This window comes from Balaenoptera physalus, assembly GCF_965194825.1.
Source record: "Balaenoptera physalus genome assembly, chromosome: 14".
Lineage (NCBI taxonomy): Eukaryota > Metazoa > Chordata > Mammalia > Artiodactyla > Balaenopteridae > Balaenoptera > Balaenoptera physalus.
Window position 1 is genome coordinate 86468399 of NC_138893.1, and position 22572 is coordinate 86490970.

Below are 22572 nucleotides of genomic sequence, written 5' to 3' on the forward strand. Positions count from 1 at the left end.
GGCCAGAGTGTTGATCCCACCACCAGCGAAGAGGAGGGGCTGCCCATCTTGCTGGAAGCATGAGGTAAAGCAGCTCGGCTGGGGTGAGGCTTGGAACATTCACAGTGGGCGGAGGCACGGCCAGGCAGAGTTGACGCCTGCCCTGACACTGTGCTGCTGCAGAGCGCTACATATCAGCTGGGGGAGACCCGGTACCTGCGGAAGGATGAAGGGACCTGCTGTGCCCCCATTTCTCCCTGACTGATGCCAGAAATTCTACCCTTAGCAATTGATTTCTCAGGGTCCGAAGTTCTGAAGGAGGCGTCTCGACCAGCAGCAGCATCCAGGGAGCGGGTTAGAGAGCTCCCCCCAACCCCCATATCTACAGAATCAGATGCTCTGGAGGTGGGGCCCAGCACTCGGCTTTAACAAGCCCTCCACGTGTTCTGATGCAAGTTAGAAACTGCTTCTGGGTTCAAGGTTTAAGTCAGTTTTTGTTTTCTAAATCTGGGGGGTCAGCCTGAGTTTGCGTTGAGTTTTAGGCTAGACTCTCCATCATTTTTATTTAACAAACACATATAGAGCTTAGTGCATACCAGGCAGTGTCTAAGCACGTTACAGATATTAACTCATTTAATCCATCGAAAAACCGCAGTGAGCTCTGTGAGTTGGACAAATCCTTTTCCCCTCTCTGGACCCCGATTGCTGTCTGTAAAGGGAAGGGGCTGTACTAGGAGGTCCCTGAGCACCTTTCCAGAACTCCCCTGGTCACTGTCTCTCTGATTCTGGGGGCTCTGCTCTAGCTGTCTGCAGTGGACTAGCCTGGGCTCAGGCTGCTGCCCAGCCCCACCCCAAAGGTCAAGCAGAAGACGCCCCCTGACTCCGTTTCTTCTTGCTGAATGCTGGCTCACCAGAAATATCACAGATTGACCTGTTGGTCAGACAAAGCTGAGCCGACTCTTCTCCCAATAAGGGACGGTTTTACTACGTCTTCCCAGCATGTCAGCATGCGGAGGGCAAAGTCACGGTAGTGAGGAGATTTCAGAGTCTGGTTTCAGGTGGGGCTTTCAGTGCAGGGGAGGACGCCTTGACTAGGATTGCATAAAGATTGTGATATAGTTTAGGATCGGTGGACACAACAAAGAGATGTTGTAAGGCGAGGGGTTCAAAGAGTCTTAAGTCTTAAGCTCCCTTTTGATGCTATTTACTGAAGAGTCGGGCAGTTTGATGTTCATTTAAATGATTCTTTCTGGAATTTCCTAGAATGAACAATACAATGATTTACGACTTTTACTTCCTGGGCAAGAGTTTCCTGGAATAGTACTGTTATGTCGAAGAGGATGGGATACAAAGACTTATTAATGTCGACAGTAAGCTGTATGGGACTAGAGGGTCGATTTGTTTTGTTTTGTTTGAGAATACAGCTGACATGTTATATTAGCTTCTTGTGTATAACAATGATTCAATATGTGTATATACTGCAAAATGACCATCACAATAAGTCAAGTTAACATCCGTCACCACACATAAAGGGTTTTGATCCTCAGGCTCTCCCAAATTCAGTGTTGGATGAAAGGACCTTACTTTGGAGCTGCCATTTACATGAAACATGTCTGTCCCTTCTCAGAAAGCTGGCCCTGGGTGGGGACCAGTTCCTGGAAGGGTGAGCGTTGGCAGGGGCCCAGAAGGCCTGGCCAGAGCACTGGGAGAGTTGCCAAGGCCAGGGAGGGCAGGCCTGAGAGACCATGTCACTGGATCGCTGGGCAGGTCATGGGCTGGGCCGGGCCCAGGGGCAGCTGGATCATGCTGTGGACACGTGCCTCAGGGCCGGGTGGGCTGGACCCATCCCTCAGAAAAGGCACACAAGCCCAGATACTTTAGGTCCAAGCAGGGGCACTCACTGAGCGCCTACTGTTTATCAGCACTGGGCCAGCACTTGCAGGTTTTCTCGTTTACTATCAGCAACAGCCTCTTGATGCTCACTCTGCAGATAAGGACAGGCGTAGGGCTTGGGGGTTGGCGTGTAGCTCGGAAGGAGCAGAGCTGGGGTTTGAACTGGGAGGCTGGCTCAGGTGGGAGAAGCAATTGCTTTTTCCAACTCACATGTTCCTTCTCCCATCACATTCCTGTGAAGAGCCTCTGAGCCTTGCTTTCCTCATCTGTAAAATGGGTGCAAAGACTGCCTCCTATAATGCCACAGGTGGTGTAAGTAAGTAGCCCTTGGTGATCAGCATTATGTCCATTTCACACACCCGAGAGCTTCCTCGCCCATCTGCTTACACCTGCCCTTGTGTGGACAGCTTTAGTGCCCTGACAAGAACCTTGCCTCTCTCAGGCGAGCACAGAGCTGTTTGTCACACATCCCTGGGGCACATCTGGATGCTGAGAGGAGATTTAATTCCACAGGGAATGAGAAGACTGACAGCTCATCGCTCCCCCCATCTTCACAGTTCAGGGATCTATGAAGTTCTGCCTCGGGCTGCCAAGGACAGCTAATAACTCAGGACAATGAGGCATTCAAGGCCTTGGCCAGGAGCCAGCTGGGGCTCATGCTACTCTGTGTACATCCAGATTCTTACCAGCCAAGAGCACCCTGGCACCCTCTCTCCTGTAGATGGGAAGCACTTAAATTAGGGTGTCTTCAGGGGTGGACCCTGCAGGACCGCCACACCACACAACTCCAGTGGTGCCAGTCAAAATGCATTCTAGGGCTTCCCTGGTGGCGCAGTGGTTGAGAATCTGCCTGCCAATGCAGGGGACACGGGTTCGAGCCCTGGTCTGGGAAGATCCCACATGCCGCGGAGCAACTAGGCCCATGAGCCACAACTACTGAGCCTGCGCGTCTGGAGCCTGTGCTCCGCAACAAGAGAGGCCGCGATAGTGAGAGGCCCGCGCATCGCGATGAAGAGTGGCCCCCGTTTGCTGCAACTGGAGAAAGCCCTCGCACAGAAACGAAGACCCAACACAGCCAAAAATAAATAATAAATAAATTTAAAAAAAAAGAAAAAAGAAACGTGATGCCTGATTCATGATTAACTAAATCACTAATAAAAAAAAAAATGCATTCTAGCTTATCGACACCAGTTACCTAGAAAATAACGTGCATGGGCTCCGGGAGTTGTACAAGGGATGTCTGGACTATATAAGAGATTCAGTCACTAGGATCTTTTTAGATGCAGATTCGAGGCCCACGTGAGCCTCAGTAAACCAGACTCAAAGCAGGGCCCACACCTCTGCACCTTAACGAGTCTCTGTTTCTCCCTCACACAGCACCCAGAGGATCCTTGTATTTTTATTTATTTATTTTGGCCGTGCTGCATGGCTTGTGGGATCTTGGTTCCCCGACCAGGGATTGAACCCAGGCCCTTGGCAGCAAAAGTGCGGAGTCCTAACCACTGGACGGCCAGGGAATTCTCCGGAGGATCCTTTTAAATCCTAAGTCACTGTCTGCCCATGTCCCACAGGGGCTCTCCATGGCACTTCAATGGAAAAGCCAAGTCCTTACAATGGACTTTAAGACCTGGCATGGTCTTCCCTCCATTACGTCTCTGGTCTTCACTACTTCCCCCTTCTTCACTGTACTCCGGGCACACTGGCCTCCCGCTGTTCCTCCATCCCTTGGAGCGGAGGATGGCCAGCATGCATGACCTGAGGGAGGATGGGCCGCCCCCAGTCTCCCCCACTAGCCTGTCACTGTGCCTGAAATCCCACCAGAAGGAGAGCATTGCTTTTGGCTTAGCATCACCCTCTCCCTGAGATCCTATTCCAGCCCTTGACAGGATTGCGAAGGGGATTCCTATAGACAAAGCTGAGAGGTTGGATGGGGCTCTCGCTCTTCAGGGCGTGATTCTCAGCTGACCAGCATCAAGAGCACCTGGGGGCGTGTTACACCTGCAGAGGCTGGGTCCCTCCCCATACCTTCTGAATCGGAATCTGCATTTTAACCCCCCCACATGATCCATGGGCATGCTAAAGTTTGAGAAGCTTGGCTTTTGATGACTCTGTGATCCCCTCTCACCTTCTCAGAGTCCCTGTGATAGGCAGTGCCAAAGTGTAATTTTGGTACTTGCAGTGGGTCTCTGCCTTGCCCGCATATTAGGATCACCTGCAAAGTTTTGAAAAAGTACTGATTCCTAGGCCCTGCCTGCCAGAAACTCCGATTCAATTGGTCTGCACTGGGTCCCAGCACTGGTGGTTTTTTTCTTAAAAGCTCCCTTGTGTGATTCTAAGGTGCGGCCAAGGTTGAGAACCACTGGCCTGTAGAGATTTAAGAAGTTGCCGGGCTTCCCTGGTAGCGCCATGGTTAAGAATCCGCCTGCCAATGCAGGGGACATGGGTTCGAGCCCTGGTCTGGGAAGATCCCACATGCCGCGGAGCAACTAAGCCTGTGTGCCACAACTACTGAGCCCGCGAGCCACAACTACTGAAGCCCACGTGCCCAGAGCCCATGCTCCACAACAAGAGAAGCCACCGTAATGAGAAGCCCACGCACCACAACGAAGAGTAGCCCCCGCTCGCCAAAAACTAGAGAAAGCCCGCGCACAGCAAAGAAGACCCAAAGCAGCCAAGAATAAATAAATAAGTTAATTAATAAAAAAAAAGAAAGAAGTTGCAAAAGGACCCTGAGCTGAATTCAGCCCACAGATGTATTTTGTTTGGCCTGCACAATGTTTAGAAGTAATTTTGAGTTAGTTTCTCAATAATTGTAAATTGGGAGCTGAAATTTTTCATGAAAAAATCTGGGTTTCTGGCTTCTGAAAAATCAGAAAAGCTGGCAACCCTGAGCCTACATTCTGATGGCAGTGATCTCCTGGATCTGGAAGCCAGGCAGGAGTGCCCTAGTGGCCACATTCATTTATGCATTGGCCTCACCTGCCCCGCCCCTGTAGGCCCCCAAGTCTGACACCTGGTTAATGTTCAGCCTGTGCAGAGGGGTGTCTTTCCCTAGGAGGACAGCACAGCAGGAGGAGCGGCCAGCAGGGCAGGGGAGGGATGATGAGCTGATTTAAAAAGAGGTGGGATTTCCAGGTTTGTGTCCACTGGGAGCTAGGAATGTGAGTACTAGGAGACCAGATTAGTGATCACCAAATGATTTGCTTCTAATCCCACCTCCGTTTTCACATTGATGCCAAGAATGTGGACTTAAGCAACTGTGTAACTTGCTCAAGGTTACACAGTAAGCAGAACTTGTTCTAGAACCAGAGACACCTGACTCCCAGACACAGCATCACACAGCCTAACACATGGCACACTGTCAGCCTGGACTTCAGCCAGGTTGCTTGGCTAAACCTCAGTTCCTCCAAATTCACCACAGCCCATTAAACCTTCCCTCCCTTGGCTGGCGGTTCCTGTTTTGCTCTCTCCAAGGAGAAAGGCAGTCCTTCAGTCATGTGATTGCCCCTCTGACCTCCCTCAGTGCCCCCAGAAAGCTTGATTTAAGAAGATCACCCTTTACCTTCTCCCCCACCCTTCCCTTCAGACCCTTCTCCAAGCAGGGGTCCACATCGATTCCAGTTAGCACAGGAAGCGCTCCTCCCTTCAAGGACCTTCTCAATCCCACTGCCCTCCTGCCAGCTCCTGGCATCCAGCTTTTCAGATGGAAATCAGTTCCCAGGAAGGTGAGGCTGTCTGTGCAAAGACTCCCTGGGACACAGCACTTGAACCCAGCCACATCTGTTGGGGGTGGGGTGGGATGGGGAGCAGCTCCCCTGAGCATGAGGGGCGAGGCCAAGGGCTTGGCCAGAATGGGCAGAGCGGGAAACCTTGAAGGGCAAGGAAGTGGTGGGGCTCCTCGAGATGAACAGGGATTGCTTCTGTGCCCTGGATGACTGCACTCACAGTTTCTCAGATGCTCCCAGAGGACCAAGAACCTTGAGGGTAGGCTGGGGTGGGGGGCAGCAGGGCCAATGCCTTAGGGGTCCAGAGGAATGTTCTGCCTCTTTCCTCCACTGTCCAGCTGTGTAATATTGGGTAAGTCATTAACCTTAGTGGCTTCACCTGTAAAAGAAGAGTGACGGGGCTTCCCTGGTGGCGCAGTGGTTGAGAATCTGCTGCCTGCCAATGCTGGGGACACGGGTTCGAGCCCTGGTCTGGGAAGATCCCACATGCCGCGGAGCAACTAGGCCCGTGAGCCACAACTACTGAGCCTGCGCGTCTGGAGCCTGTGCTCCGCAACAAGAGAGCCCACGATAGTGAGAGGGCCCGCGCACCGCGATGAAGAGTGGCCCCCGCTTGCCGCAACTGGAGAAAGCCCTCGCACAGAAACGAAGACCCAACACAGCCATAAATAAATAAATAAGTAATAAAAAAAAAAAAAAAAAAGAAGAGTGACGATGCCTGCTTGACTGAAGGTTCGGGGCTGGGCAGTACTCCAGACTGACGGGCAGGTGAACCTGGGAGGAGGCATGATCTGAAATAGAGCAGTGGCAGTCAGCTTTCCCGGGAGGCCCTTTGGAGGAGGGAGAGGAGTGAGAGGAGAAACTTTTTAAATCTTCATAGAAAGACCTTTACCCAATCTATCTGTGTAGCCTCCACCCATAACTTTGGGGATAAGGAAGGACACTGTGTCAGTGGTACTTGCCTTTTTATCCTCACAGCAGTCTTGAGAAGAAGATGACAAATCCCATTTTACAGATGGGGAAAATGAGGTTAGAGGGCTTAAGCGACTTACGCAGGGCCACACAGATAATAAATGGTGGAGACAGAATTCACACCCAGGTCTTTCTATCCACGGCACTGCCCTGCCTGGCCCTCAAAGGCTGGACCACTGAGTTTGTTTTGAATGGTTCCACATGTACTTGGGCACAGTACAAAGGTTCCGACGGTGAAAGAAAGAAGTCTGCAGAAGAGGAGGGAGAAGGAAGGAAAAGAGGCTCTGTGATCCAGAATGATTTAAATAAAAAAGACCAGGTGGGGGAATTGACCACAAGCTTAAGTTAATGCACCAGAATGATGTGGCTGCTAAAGAAAGAAGAAAGGGAGGGGAAAAAGAAGGAGGAACCAAGAAAAGGTGAGACTGAACTATTCAAAGCCTAGTGCCCACATAAATATAGCTCATATTTATTGAGCACCTTCTATGTTAGACACTGTTGTAAGTGCTTTGCTATATGGTAGGCACTATTATCATCCCTACTTTTTAGATGAAGGGAAACTGAGGCACAAAGAGGTTATATAAATTTCCCTAAGTCTCACATACAATAAATGGCAGTGCTGGACTATGCAGATTTTACAGCCTTGTCCTGAACTCTGCATTGGTCAAGGGGGCTTGATGTGACTTGTCACAGCTCTGGGTCCTATCAGGGAGACTTCAAGAACTGCGAGCACTTCCACAGGAAGGTGGACTCAAGATAGTAATGATATGGTAACTAACTTTTATTGAGCTCTTACTCTGAGCCAGGCACTATTCCAAGAGCTTTACACAGAGGAACTCCTTTCATCTTCACAATAACTCTAGGGGATAGGCATTATCCCCATTTTACAGATGAAACTGAGGCAAATCACAGGAAGCAAAAAGCCCAAAGAAACTCAGGTGTTTCACCTGCAGAAGGGCAGACTTGAGAGGGTGCCCTCCCTCCCTCCAGCTCTCTGAAGGGCTGTCCTGGGGAAAAGAGAGTGACCTGAAGGCAGAAGAACCCACTGCTGGGCATTAGGATGGGGACACCTGCCCAGGTCAGGGTTACACTCAGTGACCTCTAAGGCCCTTCCAGTCCTGAGACTCTGCCAGCCATTTGGGGCAGAGGACAGGCTAGAGGGAGAAGGGAGACTAGGAAGAAGCCTGGTGGGAACCGTTTCCCCAGAGTCCCCCCAGAATAAACCCCTAATCCCCAGTAATGGGAAGAATGGGACGTTCACTCTCTGCCATCTGCCTGGGACCTGGGATCATCATTCATGTGACAAAAGTCTACGGTGGTGCCTGACAGGGGCTGGAATGGTGAGAGGGAGATGGCCTCCTATCCAGCTCAACGGACCATTTGTTGGGCATCTACTACATGCTGGGCAGAAACTTTGACGTCATCTCATTTACTTCCCTCAAAGCCATTTCACAGATGCAGAAACTGAGGCTCAGGTGCAGGTAAGACACTTGCCCAAGGGTAGACATCTGGTGAGCGCCTGGCCAGTTAATTCCAGGGTCAGTGGTCATCTACTGACACATTGTCCCTGCTCTCCTTGCCCTCCGGTGTATCACAGCTGCCTCCATCCCCTTCTCAGGAGGGCCTCAGGGTCCTGGACACCAGGCTGGGTGGCTGGGGGTCAGGCTGGGGTGAGACGAGGACGACGAGCGGCGCTGGGATGGGAGTCACGGGGAGAGGGACACAGAGTTGTCGGATGTCGCTGCCAGGGCTGCAGTTGTCAGTGGGCTGTCCTCTACTTTGGACGTGTGCTCCGTCCCTGCGGAGGGAGTCACATCTGGGAGGCGACCCGGGGCGCCCAGGCTCGGACACATGCTGCGGGCAGGGGGCGCTGCGCAGGCGAACGTGTGCCGGGTGCCATGGCGACGGCGCGGCGCGGCACGAGCCCCCTCCCTCTGGACGGGGAGGGCGGGCAGCGGGCAGCGGGCAGTAGAGCCGGGAGGGTAGCTGCGCTGCTCGGGAGCCTTCAGCACCGGCCGCTGCCCGGCTGCCTCCGGGCGGCAAGGGGAGCGAGACCCCGCGCAGGGCTGGGGCCTGCGAGCGCACGCCCCTCTGCCCGCTTCCGCCGGGCCCTGGGCTAGAACCGCCAAGCGCAGAGGCTGGGGCGCGCGCCAGCAGCCCAGCGCCGGAGCCCCCCGGTCCCCTGCCGGCTCACAGGGGCCCGCTGCCTCCCCCCGTCGGTGACTGTCCCAGAGCGGGCCGGAGTGGGCAGCATGGAGGGTGAGTGACCCCGGGGCTGGGGCTGGGGCTGGGGGTGGGTGGGTACCGACTAAGGAGCAGTGAGCCAAGAGAGGGGAAAGGGACTGGGGGTCTGATGGGGGGCTGTCCAGAGCCCGACACTGTGACACTGTGTGTATGTGTGTGTGTGACAGACAGACACGTTGAGAGAGGGAGAGAAAGACCTAGAGTGCGCTGTAGTGTGTGTGCGTGAATATGTATGTGTGAGAAACTGAGAGAGAGAGGGAGGGGGGGAAAAACCTGGAAGCCTCTGTCCCTGTGTGCATAGGACGCTCCCTCCTGCCTGGGCAGGGGATCCTTTGAAACCGGCTGAGGACAGCTTACCTATTAGCTTTAGAGTAATTGCCATCCCTTCCAGCAGGCAAAGTCGCAGAGATGGAATTCTACACAAGATCTCCTCAATGCAGAATTTCCCTCCCTAGGAGAAAGGAGAGGGAACTATGGACCTGACCTCCAGGACTTTAAGGGATAGCGACCCAAGGCATAAGGCTGCTTCCTCCAGCCTTACCAGCTGGGGGTCCAGACGCCCCTCTCAGCCAGTGTGGGAAGGGAAACCATACTTGGGCAAAGAAACTGGAGGACTGAGGGCTGGTCCACTGGCTTGCTGGGTGTCTTTGGGGTTTTGCCTAAACCTCTCCGTGCTATTGGTTACCCATCTCTTGAATGGAGAAACTTACATTCAGCTGGCTTCACAGAGTGGCTGTGAGGGTAAAATAAGACAAGATGTGAACAAAATCATACCTGTAAAAGAAGGCTGCTCCAGGAGGTAATAAAACCCAGAAATGGCAAGCAAGGCATTGCAAACACTGCTGGCAAGAAAGAAAAGGGAGTTTTACAGAACATCATGTGCAGCTGCACTTGTAGCTTTCCAGTGAGCTAGGGTTGAAAAGTGCACACACACAACACAATGAGAAATGAGATACAATGAGATACAATGAGAAATGCAGAACCGAAGTGTCAGTGAACAGAAGCCAAGGAAAACTGGCGAAGACAGAGCAAAGAGCTTTCAAAGTCTGTGTAAGGATAGCAAATGAACCTGCTCGGGGCTTGGGCGTGTGGTGCTCGTAACCTTTACGCACAAGGGAGAGCAGCCAGCGCAGGGCACAGGCAGTTTTACTTCAAATGGTGGAATGAGGAGCATAAGGAGGAAATTGAAGCCCAAGATAGGTGATTGGATAAGGCATCAAGCCACATACAATCCAAGCCCAGACAAATGACATCCCAGGGACCTGGAGCCATTTGCAGATATAATTATTGCCTTAGAGGAAATGACAGAGAATGAAGGAAGTGCCAGAAAACTGAAGATGGGCAAATGTCCTGATTTTCAGAAAGGAAGAAAAGGTAGATTTAAAAAAACCCTAAACTGCTCAGATTGATATTGACCTCTATTAAAATTCCAGAATAAATTATCAAACATATAGTGAACACTTAGGAGACAATAAAGCAATCACACATCTAAGAATTTTTTTCAAAGGATGCCATCCTGTACACTTGCAAAGATATGTGCCCAAGCATTTTCATCACACTGCAAAATTGGGAATCATCCAGATGTCCATAAATTAAGTAAATTAAATGATGAGAACACCTGCAACGGCATGCTGTATAGACACTAAGAATTGTGTTTAGGATTTTATTTACTGGCATGAAAATATGTTTGCTGCCTACTGTGAGTAATTTTTTAAAAAGCAGGTTTTAGAACACATGTTTAGTATGATCCCCTTTATGCAAAATTACATAGGCTTATTATTGGATGTATATGTAAAGTATAAGCAAAGAGATGGTCATTAACATCTTTGGGCGCTCCTGCTTCTGAAAGCATACCCTAAGAGAGCTTATGCCTGGAAGCAGAGGTCAGGAGAGTAAGATGGGAAAGGGAGAAAAGGCAAGAACCAGAACCAGTTGTGTGGACGAGCTGGGTTCAGCTATGGGCCAGTAGGGCCCATAGAGAGTATGGGCCTCTCTCTCTGGTCGCCTTCTGAGAAAAGTGCAGAATGCACCTGAGATTTTCGCCACGCAAGATGGGGAGCTGACTGCTCTTTGTTCCTCTCCACTGGCTGTAGTCCCACACTTCTAGGTTGTTCCCGTTTGTGGCTTCAAAGAAAGCAAACCAGAGAGAGCCCTGGTGCAGGCTTGATGAGGCGCTGGAAGCGCAGGGAACTGTCCACCCGGCCAGAATCTTTAGGATGTGTCTGGGAGCATCACAAACGCGTCGGCCATGGGGGTCATCGCTAGGTGTGAAATTTCAGGGATGTTTATTTTACTCTCTTCTTTCGTCGTGCTCAGAACTGCTTTATAGTAAGCACGTTGTTTTTTTATAAAAACAAAACAATCTTTTTCAAAAAGAAAGAAAATAACGTAGTGATCATTAGGAACATATTAGTGCTCACTAAGAACAGACCAGGCTAAACCTACCACATTTCCTCTTTCAGACTGGGTTTCCAAGAGGTAGAAAGATGAATTACGAGATTTCAGCAGGACCCTGCTAAGTTCTCTCACGAGAGCCCTGTGAACTGATGGAGAATTGCGGGAAGGGGGCTGGATGACTGATGGCGGGGCTTTCATTAAGACTTTAATGCAGCTTAGAGGTCCCTCGGACTCTGACCTTGACATGACATTAAATAATTTAGAGGGAAAATAAAAGGCATGCTCATCAAATCTGTGGATAAGAGCCATAACACCCACACGGCAACAGTTCAAGATTTAAATGAAGGGTATCTTAACATTCTGGAATGCTGGATCAAAACCAAGAAAGTGAAATGAAAATGGAAGTGAAATGCAAAGTCCTGAATTTAGATCCCCCCCAAAATCAATTGCGTACATTTCAAATAGGGGAGATCTGGCTTGCAATCTTGAGGAAGGTTTCTGGGGAGATCAAAATGGATTGACAGTGAGATGGATCTAGAATCCTGCTTGCTGAAGAGACACTGAGATGTTCAGGGTGGGAAAAAAGGCAGGGAGAGGGGGATGACCTTGGGGACAGGTGCCCATTCTTGTTCTGTGTGGCTCCAGGGAGCAGAACTGGGGCAGGTGGGGACAAGTTACAGTAAGACAACTCAACTCAACAACAGGAAGAACCTTCCGTCACTCAGAGTTGGCCTAGAAGCTGTGTGCTTACCAGGTCTCATTGAGCAAGGGTCACGGACTGGCCGGATTACTGACTGGAGGGCAGAAGGAGGTATTCTTGGGTGGCTGGCCCAAAAATAGGATCTGGATGGTCTCTGAGGGCTTGCAGACAGACACTGCAGTCTGCCCAGCCTCCTGCAGAGCTGCTGGGGTCAGTGGGCAGTGGTCCCCCTCAGGCCTTCCACCCTGGGCCTTGGCTGCGTGGTATGCTGTGCAGTGAGACAGCAGAGGACAGCAGTCCCCGCCCCAGTCCCAGCCCAACCCCAGTCTAGCGGCATCCTCAGAGCCCCTGGAAGCCTCCACAGCTGCCTGCCCGGCCTGGGAGCTCCGTGGCAGAGGGAGGCCAGAGGCTGGGAGGATATCTGCTCACACTGCCTGGCAGTGGGTGACTTGTGGGGAAGTGGCCCATGCGGGGGAAGGTCACCGGAGAGAGGAGGGGACAGGAACAAGCTAGCTGGTGTCCCTCCAGCGCAGGACACAGAAGCTTCTTGGAAGTCCAGGTGGGCTCTGCTTTTCCGTGCCCCCAGAAATGCTGCCAGAGACACTGTCAGAGTTGAGACCCACTGATGTAGTGAGTATTTTAATCATATTTATCAGAGCTTCCTTCTGATTAGAAGGGTTAAAACTCAGGTTAGTGAAAAGGAAAATAAGAGTCACTTAAAACACCCGCTGTGAATATACACTGTTGACATTTTTTTGTTTATTTTTTGTCATTTGTTTGGAATGACACACACACACTTTTATACGGAATACAGTTGATAATGCATGTACATACTATTTTGTAAGCATTTCAACCTTGGCCAGTATTTTCCCTCACACCATCAGAACTTGTTCTATTCCTTAGGTGAATCCCTAGAAGTGGAACGCCTGGCTCCGGGTGTGGGTGTGGTGTCAGGGTGCTGAATGGATGTGCCCCAGTTGCAAAGGCTGAGCAATGGGTGTCTCTCCCACGCCCCGCAGCACACAGCCACTCTCTGGCGTCACTGAGCGCTTTTCCTTTCTGTGAACCTGATTGATGGAAAGCTTACCCCTGTGTTCTTTTAAAATTGCATTTCTTTGATTACAAACGAACTTTTTTGTCTCATGTGTTCATTAGTCACTTGTACTGTGTTGTGCTGTGTTCTTCTGTGGGTCTCCAGTGGCTCACGGCCCAGGCTGTGTTCACCCAGGAGGCTCTTGGGAAGTGGGTGCTGAATGGTGAACCCAGGTCTCTAGTCTGGGGCTGAGCTCCCAGGTGGTGGTACCAGGGCAGACAAGCAGGTGGCTATAACGATGAAGGTATTAGTGGGAGAGCTGTGAACTCAGAGGAGTACCCAGACGGATTCTGTGCTCAGGAACTTCATTTTGGTGTTGATTTATCTCTCATGCATCTTTCAGGCTTTGCAGGGAGGCCCACACTAAAAGTATTATAAAAGTATCATGCTCAGATTCATTGTGCAGTTTAATACTGTCAGTAGGGCTGCTGCTGGGCTAACACGTATTGAGTGCCATGTGTCCCACATTTTGCCGAGTTCTCTTCATACGTTATCTCACTCTTTTCAGTAAGTGTGAGCTTATCTCCATTTTGCCAGTGAAGACTTTGGTTTCCAGAGAGGAGATGACTTACCCGAGGTCATAGCCAGGAATTGTGTGTTTCCACTTCAAAGCTGAGAACAATAAGTTCCCACATAGATGAGGAGATGTCTTAGTCAGCTTGGGCTGCTGTAACAAAATACCATAGACTGGGTGGCTTATAAACAACTGAAATTTACTTCTTACAGTTCTGGAGGTTGGGAAGTCCAAGATCAAGGTGCAAATCCAGTGTCTGGTGAGGACCCGCTTCTTAGTTCACACATGGGCTCCCTGTGTCCTCAGGTGGTGGAAGGGGCAAGGGAACTCTCTGAGGTCTCTTTTACAAAGGCGCTAATCCCATTCATGAGAGCTTTCCCTCATGACCTAATTACAGTTGACCCTTGAAAAACACGGGTCTGAACTGCGTTAGTCCACTTATACCCAGATTTTTTTTTTCAGTAGATGCGTACTACCATACTGAACGATCTGCGGCTCGTTGAATCCATGGATGTGGATACGGAGGGCTGACTGTAAAGTTATATTCGGATTTTCGACTGCACAGGGGTCCGAGCCCCTAACCACCCCACGTGTTGTTCAAGGGTCAACTATACCTCCCAAAGGCCCTACTTCCAAATACCATCACACTGGGGAAAAGGTTATAGCATATGAATTTTGAGGGGACACAGATATTCCATCTATTGCCTGAAGTCACCAGGCAGGAGAGCTGGGATTTCCCAGTCTGTGTGCATCCACTACCTTCAGGGTCTTTGGTCCAACTCCTTTACCTGTGGTTCCCAGACTGGAGTGTCCATCAGAGTCACCTGGAGGATGCGTTAAACCAGAGATACCTGGTTTCTGGTTCCCTGGGGTTTCTGGTTCCCTAGATCGGGGGTGATTCCTGAGAATCTGCATTTCTAGCAAGTACCAGGAGAAGCTGATGCTGCTGGCCGGGGACCACACACTGAGAACCAGCACACCCCCATCTTCTCTCTGGCCCCAGACTTTCAGTGGCTCACAGCTTGATCTCTCAGATCATCAGAATGCCCTGGAGATAACCATTATTATACCCTGAGACCTCCAGGAAGCTCCCCGAGTAGAGGAATGGCTTAATTGGGTTCAGCAGATGAAATTTTCACAGGCTGTAGTGTATCCACAAGGGCACCAGGCAGATCCCAGGAAGGACGAGTCCAGGTGTTAATGAGGTCTCCGGCTGCTGGCTTGGGGCCCAGGTAGGGTGGGAGGCCTGCCTGCCTCCAACCCATCTCACCACAGGCCAGGGGAGTTGCCAGGAATAGGAAGCAGTTTTTCCTCCTTGAGAATAAATGCCGGAAACTGGCCTAAGTATAGAGACTGATGCTCAGGCTCAGCCGAGGGTCCAGGGATGGGCAGGGTTGCTCCCAGACACTTCTCAGGGCCGAATGAAAGGCAGTGGGGAAACAGGCAGACTAGAGTTTAGCTGGGCAGGTTCTGGCAGTTTCCTCTACCCATCCACACCCACAGATTTCCCCAAGTCATGCGGGTTGATTTTGAGGCTCAGAAAGGGTGAGCTATCTAGGGAGGCTCCCATCAGACTCTGTGATGGGGGTTCTTTCCAGAGGACCCTGGAGAAGGCCTTCCAACACCAGAAATGCCAGCCTTGAGCAGGACCCTGTCACCTGATGTCGGGATTTGTCTTTCTTTCCTTTTTCTCCTCATACAAATATTTATCCATTCAACAACCATTTACAATTGTCAGGCCCTGATGAGATGCTGGGGATATGACCACCAATGAAAGAGTGAAGATCCCTGCTCTCCAGGACCTGACTTTCAAAGGTGGAGGAAAAAAACCAGTAAACCTGGAAAGAAATAAAATATTGGCAGATTGAAGAAAATAAGCAGGATGCTGTGAGAGATAATAGTGGGGCACCTAAACTAAATAGAGTAATCAGGTACAGGCTTCTCCGAAAGACAACGTTTAATTGAAAGCTAAAGGAGGGGAAGAGGCAGAGGGAATAGGAAGAGATAAAGGCATTGAGATTGGAAAGAGCAAGAATGTGTTGGAGGCATCACGAGGTGACCAGAGCACAAAGGGCAAAGGGGAGAGTAGCAGGGAGTGAGGCCAGTGATGACAACAGGAATCAGACCATGCAGTAAAGAGTTTGGATTGTATTCGAGATGCGATGAGGAGTCTAGGCAATAATTGTTAGTGGCTCCTGCTGAAAACATTGGTGAAAAGCTAATGGGGAACTTGACAGTGAAGGGATCAGGCTGACATCACCTAAGCCCACTGATCAACCTTAGCGTTAAGAAAGAGACCACCAGGTGGCCTAGTGGTTAGGATTCCGGGCTTTCACTGCCGCAGCCCAGGATTCTGCAAGTCGCGTGGCCAAAAAAAAAAAAAAAAAAATAGAGAGAGAGAGAGAGACCACCAGACATAATCAGATCAAGCCTCTAGATCTAATTATCATTTATAGGAAATACAGGGGACAGAGAGTAGAACGTGTAAAATTACATCAAGAGGGAACAATCAGCAAAATCCAGTCTGTGAGAAATTCTACAGACAAATGACGCAGACATTTATATGACAAATAAATTGCAGGGGGCCAAAAAGAAACAGAGGGAAAACCTAGAAACTAAGAGAGACTTAAGAGCCACATTAACCAAATGCAATGTGGAGATGGTGATAGATTTTACAATAACAGACCTCCATGAATCACGATTCCTGCTCCACACCCCTTTTGCAAGGTAATGTTGCCACTCCTTCTATCAAGAGGTGGAAAATGTTTCTCCTTTGGCTTGAATCTGGGCTGACTTTGTGACTTGCCTTGGCCAACAGAATGTGGCAGAAGTGATGATATGAAAATTCTGGAGCTTAGATCTTAAGAAGCCTGTGGCTTCTTCCCTTGTTGTCTTGGAACCCTGAGACCACCAAGCTAGCCTCTCATGAAAAAGCCCAGTCTAGCCTCTTGGAAGATGAGAGGCCACATGGAGGAGAACTAAGACACCATAGCACCAACCACCACCCATGTGAGGGAGGTCATCTTGGACCTGCCAACCCCAGCTGAGCCATCAGATGACCACAGCTGCATGAGTGATCCCGAGAGAGACCTGCAGAAGGGCCACTCAGATTACTAAGCCACAGTGCCATGTCACTAGATTTTGGGGTGGTTCACCACATAATACGGAATAGAAACAGAAACCTTGTTTGGATCATCACTCAAACAAACCAATTATTTTAAAAATTCTGTAACAATGAGGGAATTTTGAATGCTGGATAATTGATAATATTGTGACATAATGGTTAATTTTGTTAGGTGTGATAATGATACTGGGTTATGGATTTTTCTTGAGTCCTAATTTTTAGAGATACAATCTGAAATATTTATGAATGAAAGGAAGTGATGTGATTGTGCCTCAGAATAATCCAAAGAGAGGTGTGGGTATGGATGAAACAAAATTGGCCTTGAGATGTTAATTGTTGAAGGTGGATGATGTATACATGGGGTTTCTTTATACTCTTCTCTCTTGTCATGGTTCGTTAAACTATATACTCTTGTATATATTCACTATTACATTCTCTCTTGTACATGTTTGACATATTAAAATAAAGATGTTTGGGTACAACTGGATGCCCCCGGAGGGCCTAAGCAGGGGAATATCATTTCCTCTTCTCACTGTGCACCCAAATCTTCCAGTTTCTCCCCCGCCACCGGCAGTCCCTCCAGCCCCTCCCGAGTGCCCCGCTGCACCTGCTGGTCCCTGTGGCCCCCACTGTGCCAGGTCACCGGCCTGTGCTCCCCCAGGGTCTTTCTAGCCTCCAGGTCCCAAGCCTCTGGCCGGCCTCCAGGCCAGTGGCTGAGCTCTGGATAAAACAGAAGATTCCCCCAAAGACTCCTCATCTCCTGGAACAGGCCACATTCAATCCCAGAGGAAGGCAGGAGGAGAGTTTACAAGATGACATCATGAGTCACCATAACTAATGACTTCCCAGAAGAGCTGTGGTTGGACACTCAGCCGCTCCCTTCCATACGTGTCTAGAGAGACACACACTGAAGCCTGGGATGAATTAGAGACACACAGAGCAGGGCCAACTCTGTTGCAGGCACCTGTGCCCCCTTGAGCGAGTCTGGGAACCCCTCTGATCCCAGTTCTCCCATTTCAAATGGGGCTAATACCTAACCTGTTTACCTCATGGGGTAATGGGGAGGGTTAGATCAAATAATAGACACGGAAGCGCTTTGTTAAATGCTGTGCAAATGAGGCAGCTGATACCACCATGGGAGGAGGTAAAGGGTGGGTGGTGGCCTTGGCTTTGGATGGTCTTCCGGAGAATTTAACGTGTGCCTTCTTTGATCCTCAGCCCTGGTTCAGAGTCCCCTTTCGTTCTCTCTCCCTCTACTGCCTTCTTGCCTCCCCAACTAAAGTTCTGTGGAGATGATGAGGAGGGACATCAAAGATTTTGAGGGTCTCATAGTTAGGATCCCAGAAGAAAACAAGTGGTGCACTCAGAAAGGGTTTAACAGAAGAGAGTTTAATAGAGAGACTTTACATTGGGCAGGGGAAGGCAAGAGAACCAGCATGGGATGGTGACGCACCCAGCGACTGGCAGTCACAGGAAGCGGTCAGTGCAGAGAGGCAACGGTGTCACTGCGGCTCTGCAAGAGCTGGCGCCATGGGAGAGGAGTCACCCAGCAGGAGCTGTGCCCATAAAGACAGTCCCACAGGAGACCTGGTCCAGGCAGGGACGGAGTGAGGAGATGAATACCCTGACCTCTCTCTCCTCCATTCCTTCAAGCTCCTTCAGTGCCTCCCATTGGCTGAACCCAGTCAAAAACCAGAGAGCAGGGAATAGAATCTAAAAAAGAGTGGGTATATGTATACGTATAACTGACTCACTTTGCTGTACAGCAGAAACTAACACAACATTGTAAATCAACTATACGCCAATAAACAAACAAACAAGCAAACAACCCAGAGGGCAAGGGAACTTGGGTCATATAGTCCTGATGTAATGTAATCCTGAGAAGTCAGCCTCTGGGGCAGAGTGCGGGGCTGAGAAGGATGGAGCCTAGATGGGGCAGAGGGGGATTGTGTGCAAATGGAGAAGAGCCAACATTGGGAAATGAAATGAGTGGTGGACAAGACGGGGTGGGAGGTGTGAGATCAGGGTTTGAGTGGCTGTGGGATGGAAGTCTTGAATCAGTGCATCCAGTTGCAGTTGGAGTTGAGTACATGATCTGGGTATTAGGGCAGGGGCAGGGTTTGGAGCACAGAAGGATCTCGCCAGCGGTGAGAAGTCAGTCATCTCTTCTTCGCCTAGGGTCCTGACCCGTGTGCTCCTTTGCTCCTAGGGGAGCCCTCCCAGCCTTCCAACAGCAGCCGGCCCCCATGCCAGAATGGGAGTGATGCCGAGGCCAACCCCGCTGCAAACCTCACCTTCTGCTCCTACTACCAGCACTCCTCCCTGGTGGCTGCCTTGTTCATTGTGGCCTACGTGCTCATCTTCCTCCTCTGCATGGTGGGCAACACCCTGGTCTGCTTCATTGTGCTCAAGAACCGGCACATGCGCACCGTCACCAACATGTTTATCCTCAACCTGGCCGTCAGCGACCTGCTGGTGGGCATTTTCTGCATGCCCACCACCCTTGTGGACAACCTCATCACTGGTGAGTGGCAGCGCTAGAGGCAGCAGGAGTGCCCCCACCCCTGAAATCACGGCTGGCCTGGTCTCTTGGCCAAGATGCCATTGTCTCAGAATCTCAAGACAGCCTTGTGGCTGAGGGATTAGACTAGCAGTAATAGATATAACGAATTAATCATTTTCTATGTTCCAGGCATTGTGTGATTTACTCTTCCTGCATGATCTTAACTAATCCGCACAACAATCTGATGAAGTATGCGTTATTGTTATCCCCAATTTATGGATGAGAAAACTGATGCTCAGAGTGATTAAAGGGGCAGGTGTGTAGTTTACACGGCTAAGTGTCAAGTCCCACATTCTCACATCTATATTTCTAACCACTACACTGTTCAATCCTACTCTCCCAGGGAGCTCCCTTGGGCAGAACTAGAACCAGCCGGAAGAAGTGGGAGGGAGGCAGGTTTCCTCTGAATAAGGACCTAAAAACTTATTTGAGATGTTCCCCAACAAAAGAGTGTTCTCTTGTACAGGTATGGTGCTTGCTGTCACTGGGAGTGTCTAAGTAGGGAGTGGCTGGCTGTTCAGCAGGGATTTTGTAGAAGGGATTCAAGCAGAACTAGACCACCCGACCTCTAAATTCCTGCCTGTCATCCTGCAAATATCAGAAGGATCCTACCGTCTTCTATTCTCTCTCCTGTGATTCGCCTTTCTTATTTCAGAATAAGCCTCCACAGACTAACTGGTGGGAAGGACTAGTTTCCAGAGCTGTGGAGACCCCTAGAGGTCTGCACCTGCAGGTTCTGAGCTCAGAGCTCCCAGGAGCTCAGGATTCAAACGGACAGACCCATTTGGAGTGACTTAGCTGACTTGAGGCTGGGTAACTAGCAGCCTGTGTTTCTGTAGGTTCCAGGACCCAGAAAGTGGAGCCAGGGCTGCCAGTTTCCCCTCGGCTGTACTGGCTGTGCCTGGTGGGATCTTTAATCACAGCTGAATCCCAGGTTCTTTCAGGGCTGCTGAACAGAAACTGCATCCTTCTTCCCAAAACACATAGGCAAACATATGCATGCATGCACACACGTGCAGAGGTGCACACACATACAGGTGCACGCACGCACACACACACCAGTTAACAATGATATGGTGAGGTCACTAGTGGGTTAAGGTGGTGTCTGCCGGTCCTTTTCACATGTGTAAATTTAAAAAATTGTTTAAATTGACAGCACATTCACATGGTTCAATGGTCAAAAGCTAACAAAAGGTATCCAGTGAAAAGTGTTCCTTCCATGTCTGTGCTCTGGCCTTCCGGCTCTCTCCTGGGAGGGAACCGATGCTGCCAGTGTCTTGTATCTCTTCCCCAAAATACTTAGTGTAAGTACAAGCACTTTTCAAAAATATTTTATATAAGTACAAGCAAATTAAGGAAATGCTAACTTTCTAACCGGTCAGTTCTGCACCTTTACTTTTTTCCTGCTTAAAAATGTAGCATGTGGGACTTCCCTGGTGGTGCAGTGGTTGAGAGTCCGCCTGCCAATGCAGGCGACACGGGTTTGATCCCTGGTCCGGGAGGATCCCACATGCTGCAGAGCAACTGGACCCGTGGGCCACGGCTGCTGGGCCTGCACCCTAGAGCCCGCGAGCCATAACTGCTGAAGCCCGCATGCCTAGAGCCTGTGCTCCGCAGCAAGAGAGGCCACCGCAGTGAGAAGCACACACACCACAGGGAAGAGGGGCCCCCGCTCGCCGCAACTGGAGAGAGCCCGCGCGCAGCAACGAAGACCCAGTGCAGCCAAAAATAAATAAATAAAATAAATAAATTTGTTAAAAAAAAATGTAGCATGTAATTTGTAAATAGGATTCATTAAAATTAACTTACGTAGAGTAAGTTACTCCATACTAATAAATGAAAGAGGTTTTTATTCTTTTTTTACAACTGTTTAGAATTCCATTGTACAGATGTACTACAATTTATTTAACCAATCTCTTTTTGATGGGTATTTATGTTGTTTGTAATAGAATCTTCTGCAAGAAAAGAAAACTTCACATAGCTTTTCTTTCTTTGTTTTTGTTTCTGTTTTTTTTGAATTCAGGGGCAGAGAGTTGAATTATTCGCATCCACTGTTCCTGGCACTATGTGACTTCACTGTGTTGGGAAGCCCCTTGTTTATCTTTATTCATTCCCTCTGTACCCTTACCCCACTCCAAACCCCCTCCGCCACTGATAGGCAAACATTCTATTAAATGTAATGTTTGTGATTTGCATGCATTCTTACAAAATATGCATTGTACATGTGTGCATGTTTTACATTTAAATATTTTTGTTAAGGTATAATTTAACATACAAAAAATCCACCCTTTTTAGTGTACAGTTCCACAAGTTTTGACAAACATATACAGTCATGTAGTTACAATCAAGATATAGAACAACTTCATTGTCCCCCAAAACTCCCCCTTGTTCATTTGCAGTTGCTTCTTCCCTCTACTCCCTGGCACCATTGGTCTGTTTTCCTGTAGGGACAGAAAATACCGTTTTGCCTTTGCAAGAATATTATATAAATGGAATCATACAGTATGTAGCCTTTTGAATCTGGGTGTGTTTTGTTTTGCTTTCTTTTACTTTCTACTTTGAAATAATTTTAGATAGATGTACTGGAAAGTTGCAAAAATGGTAGAGTGTTCCTATATACTCTTCACCTACCTTCCCTTAATTTTTTTTTTTTTTCTGGAGGAGATTAAGCTTTTATTTCTTTTAAATTTCTTTTATTTATTTATTTTTTATACAGCAGGTTCTTATTAGTTATCTATTTTATACATATTAGTGTATATATGTCAATCCCAACCTCCCAATTCATCCCACCACCCGCCCCCCACACTCCCTGCTTTCCCTGCTTGGTGTCCATACATTTGTTCTCTACATCTGTGTCTCTATTTCTGCCTTGCAAACTGGTTCATCTGTACCATTTTTCTAGATTCCACATATATGCGTTAATATACTATATTTGTTTTTCTCTTTCTGACTTAGTTCACTCTGTATGACAGTCTCTAGGTCCATCCACGTTTGTACAAATGACCCAGTTTCATTCCTTTTTATGGCTGAGTAATATTCCATTGTATATATGTACTACATCTTCTTTATCCATTGCTCTGTTGATGGACACTTAGGTTGCTTCCATGACCTGGCTATTGTAAATAGTGCTGCAATGAACATTGGGGTGCATGTGTCTTTTTTTTAAATTAATTAATTAATTAATTTTTGGCTGTGTTGGGTCTTCGTTGCTTCACGCCGGCCTTCTCTAGTTGTGGCGAGCAGGGGCTACACTTCATTGCCATGTGCGGGCTTCTCATTGCAGTGGCTTCTCTTGTTAAGGAGCATGGGCTCTAGGCACGAAGGCGTCAGTAGTTGTGGCTCACGGGCTCTAGAGGGCAGGCTCAGTA

At 49.2% G+C, this 22572-nt stretch overlaps 1 protein-coding gene across 1 annotated transcript in view; it reads left to right on the top strand.

Moving 5' to 3' along the window:
* The first annotated feature begins 24 nt into the window (after positions 1–24).
* The window catches only part of NPFFR1 (neuropeptide FF receptor 1), a 35522-nt gene continuing 12974 nt past the window's right edge, over positions 25–22572 (top strand). The window contains 2 exon segments of the mRNA XM_082424552.1: positions 25–5597; positions 18851–19165. Of these exon segments, the coding sequence (XP_082280678.1) occupies positions 5576–5597; positions 18851–19165 (337 nt within the window). The 5' untranslated portion in view covers positions 25–5575.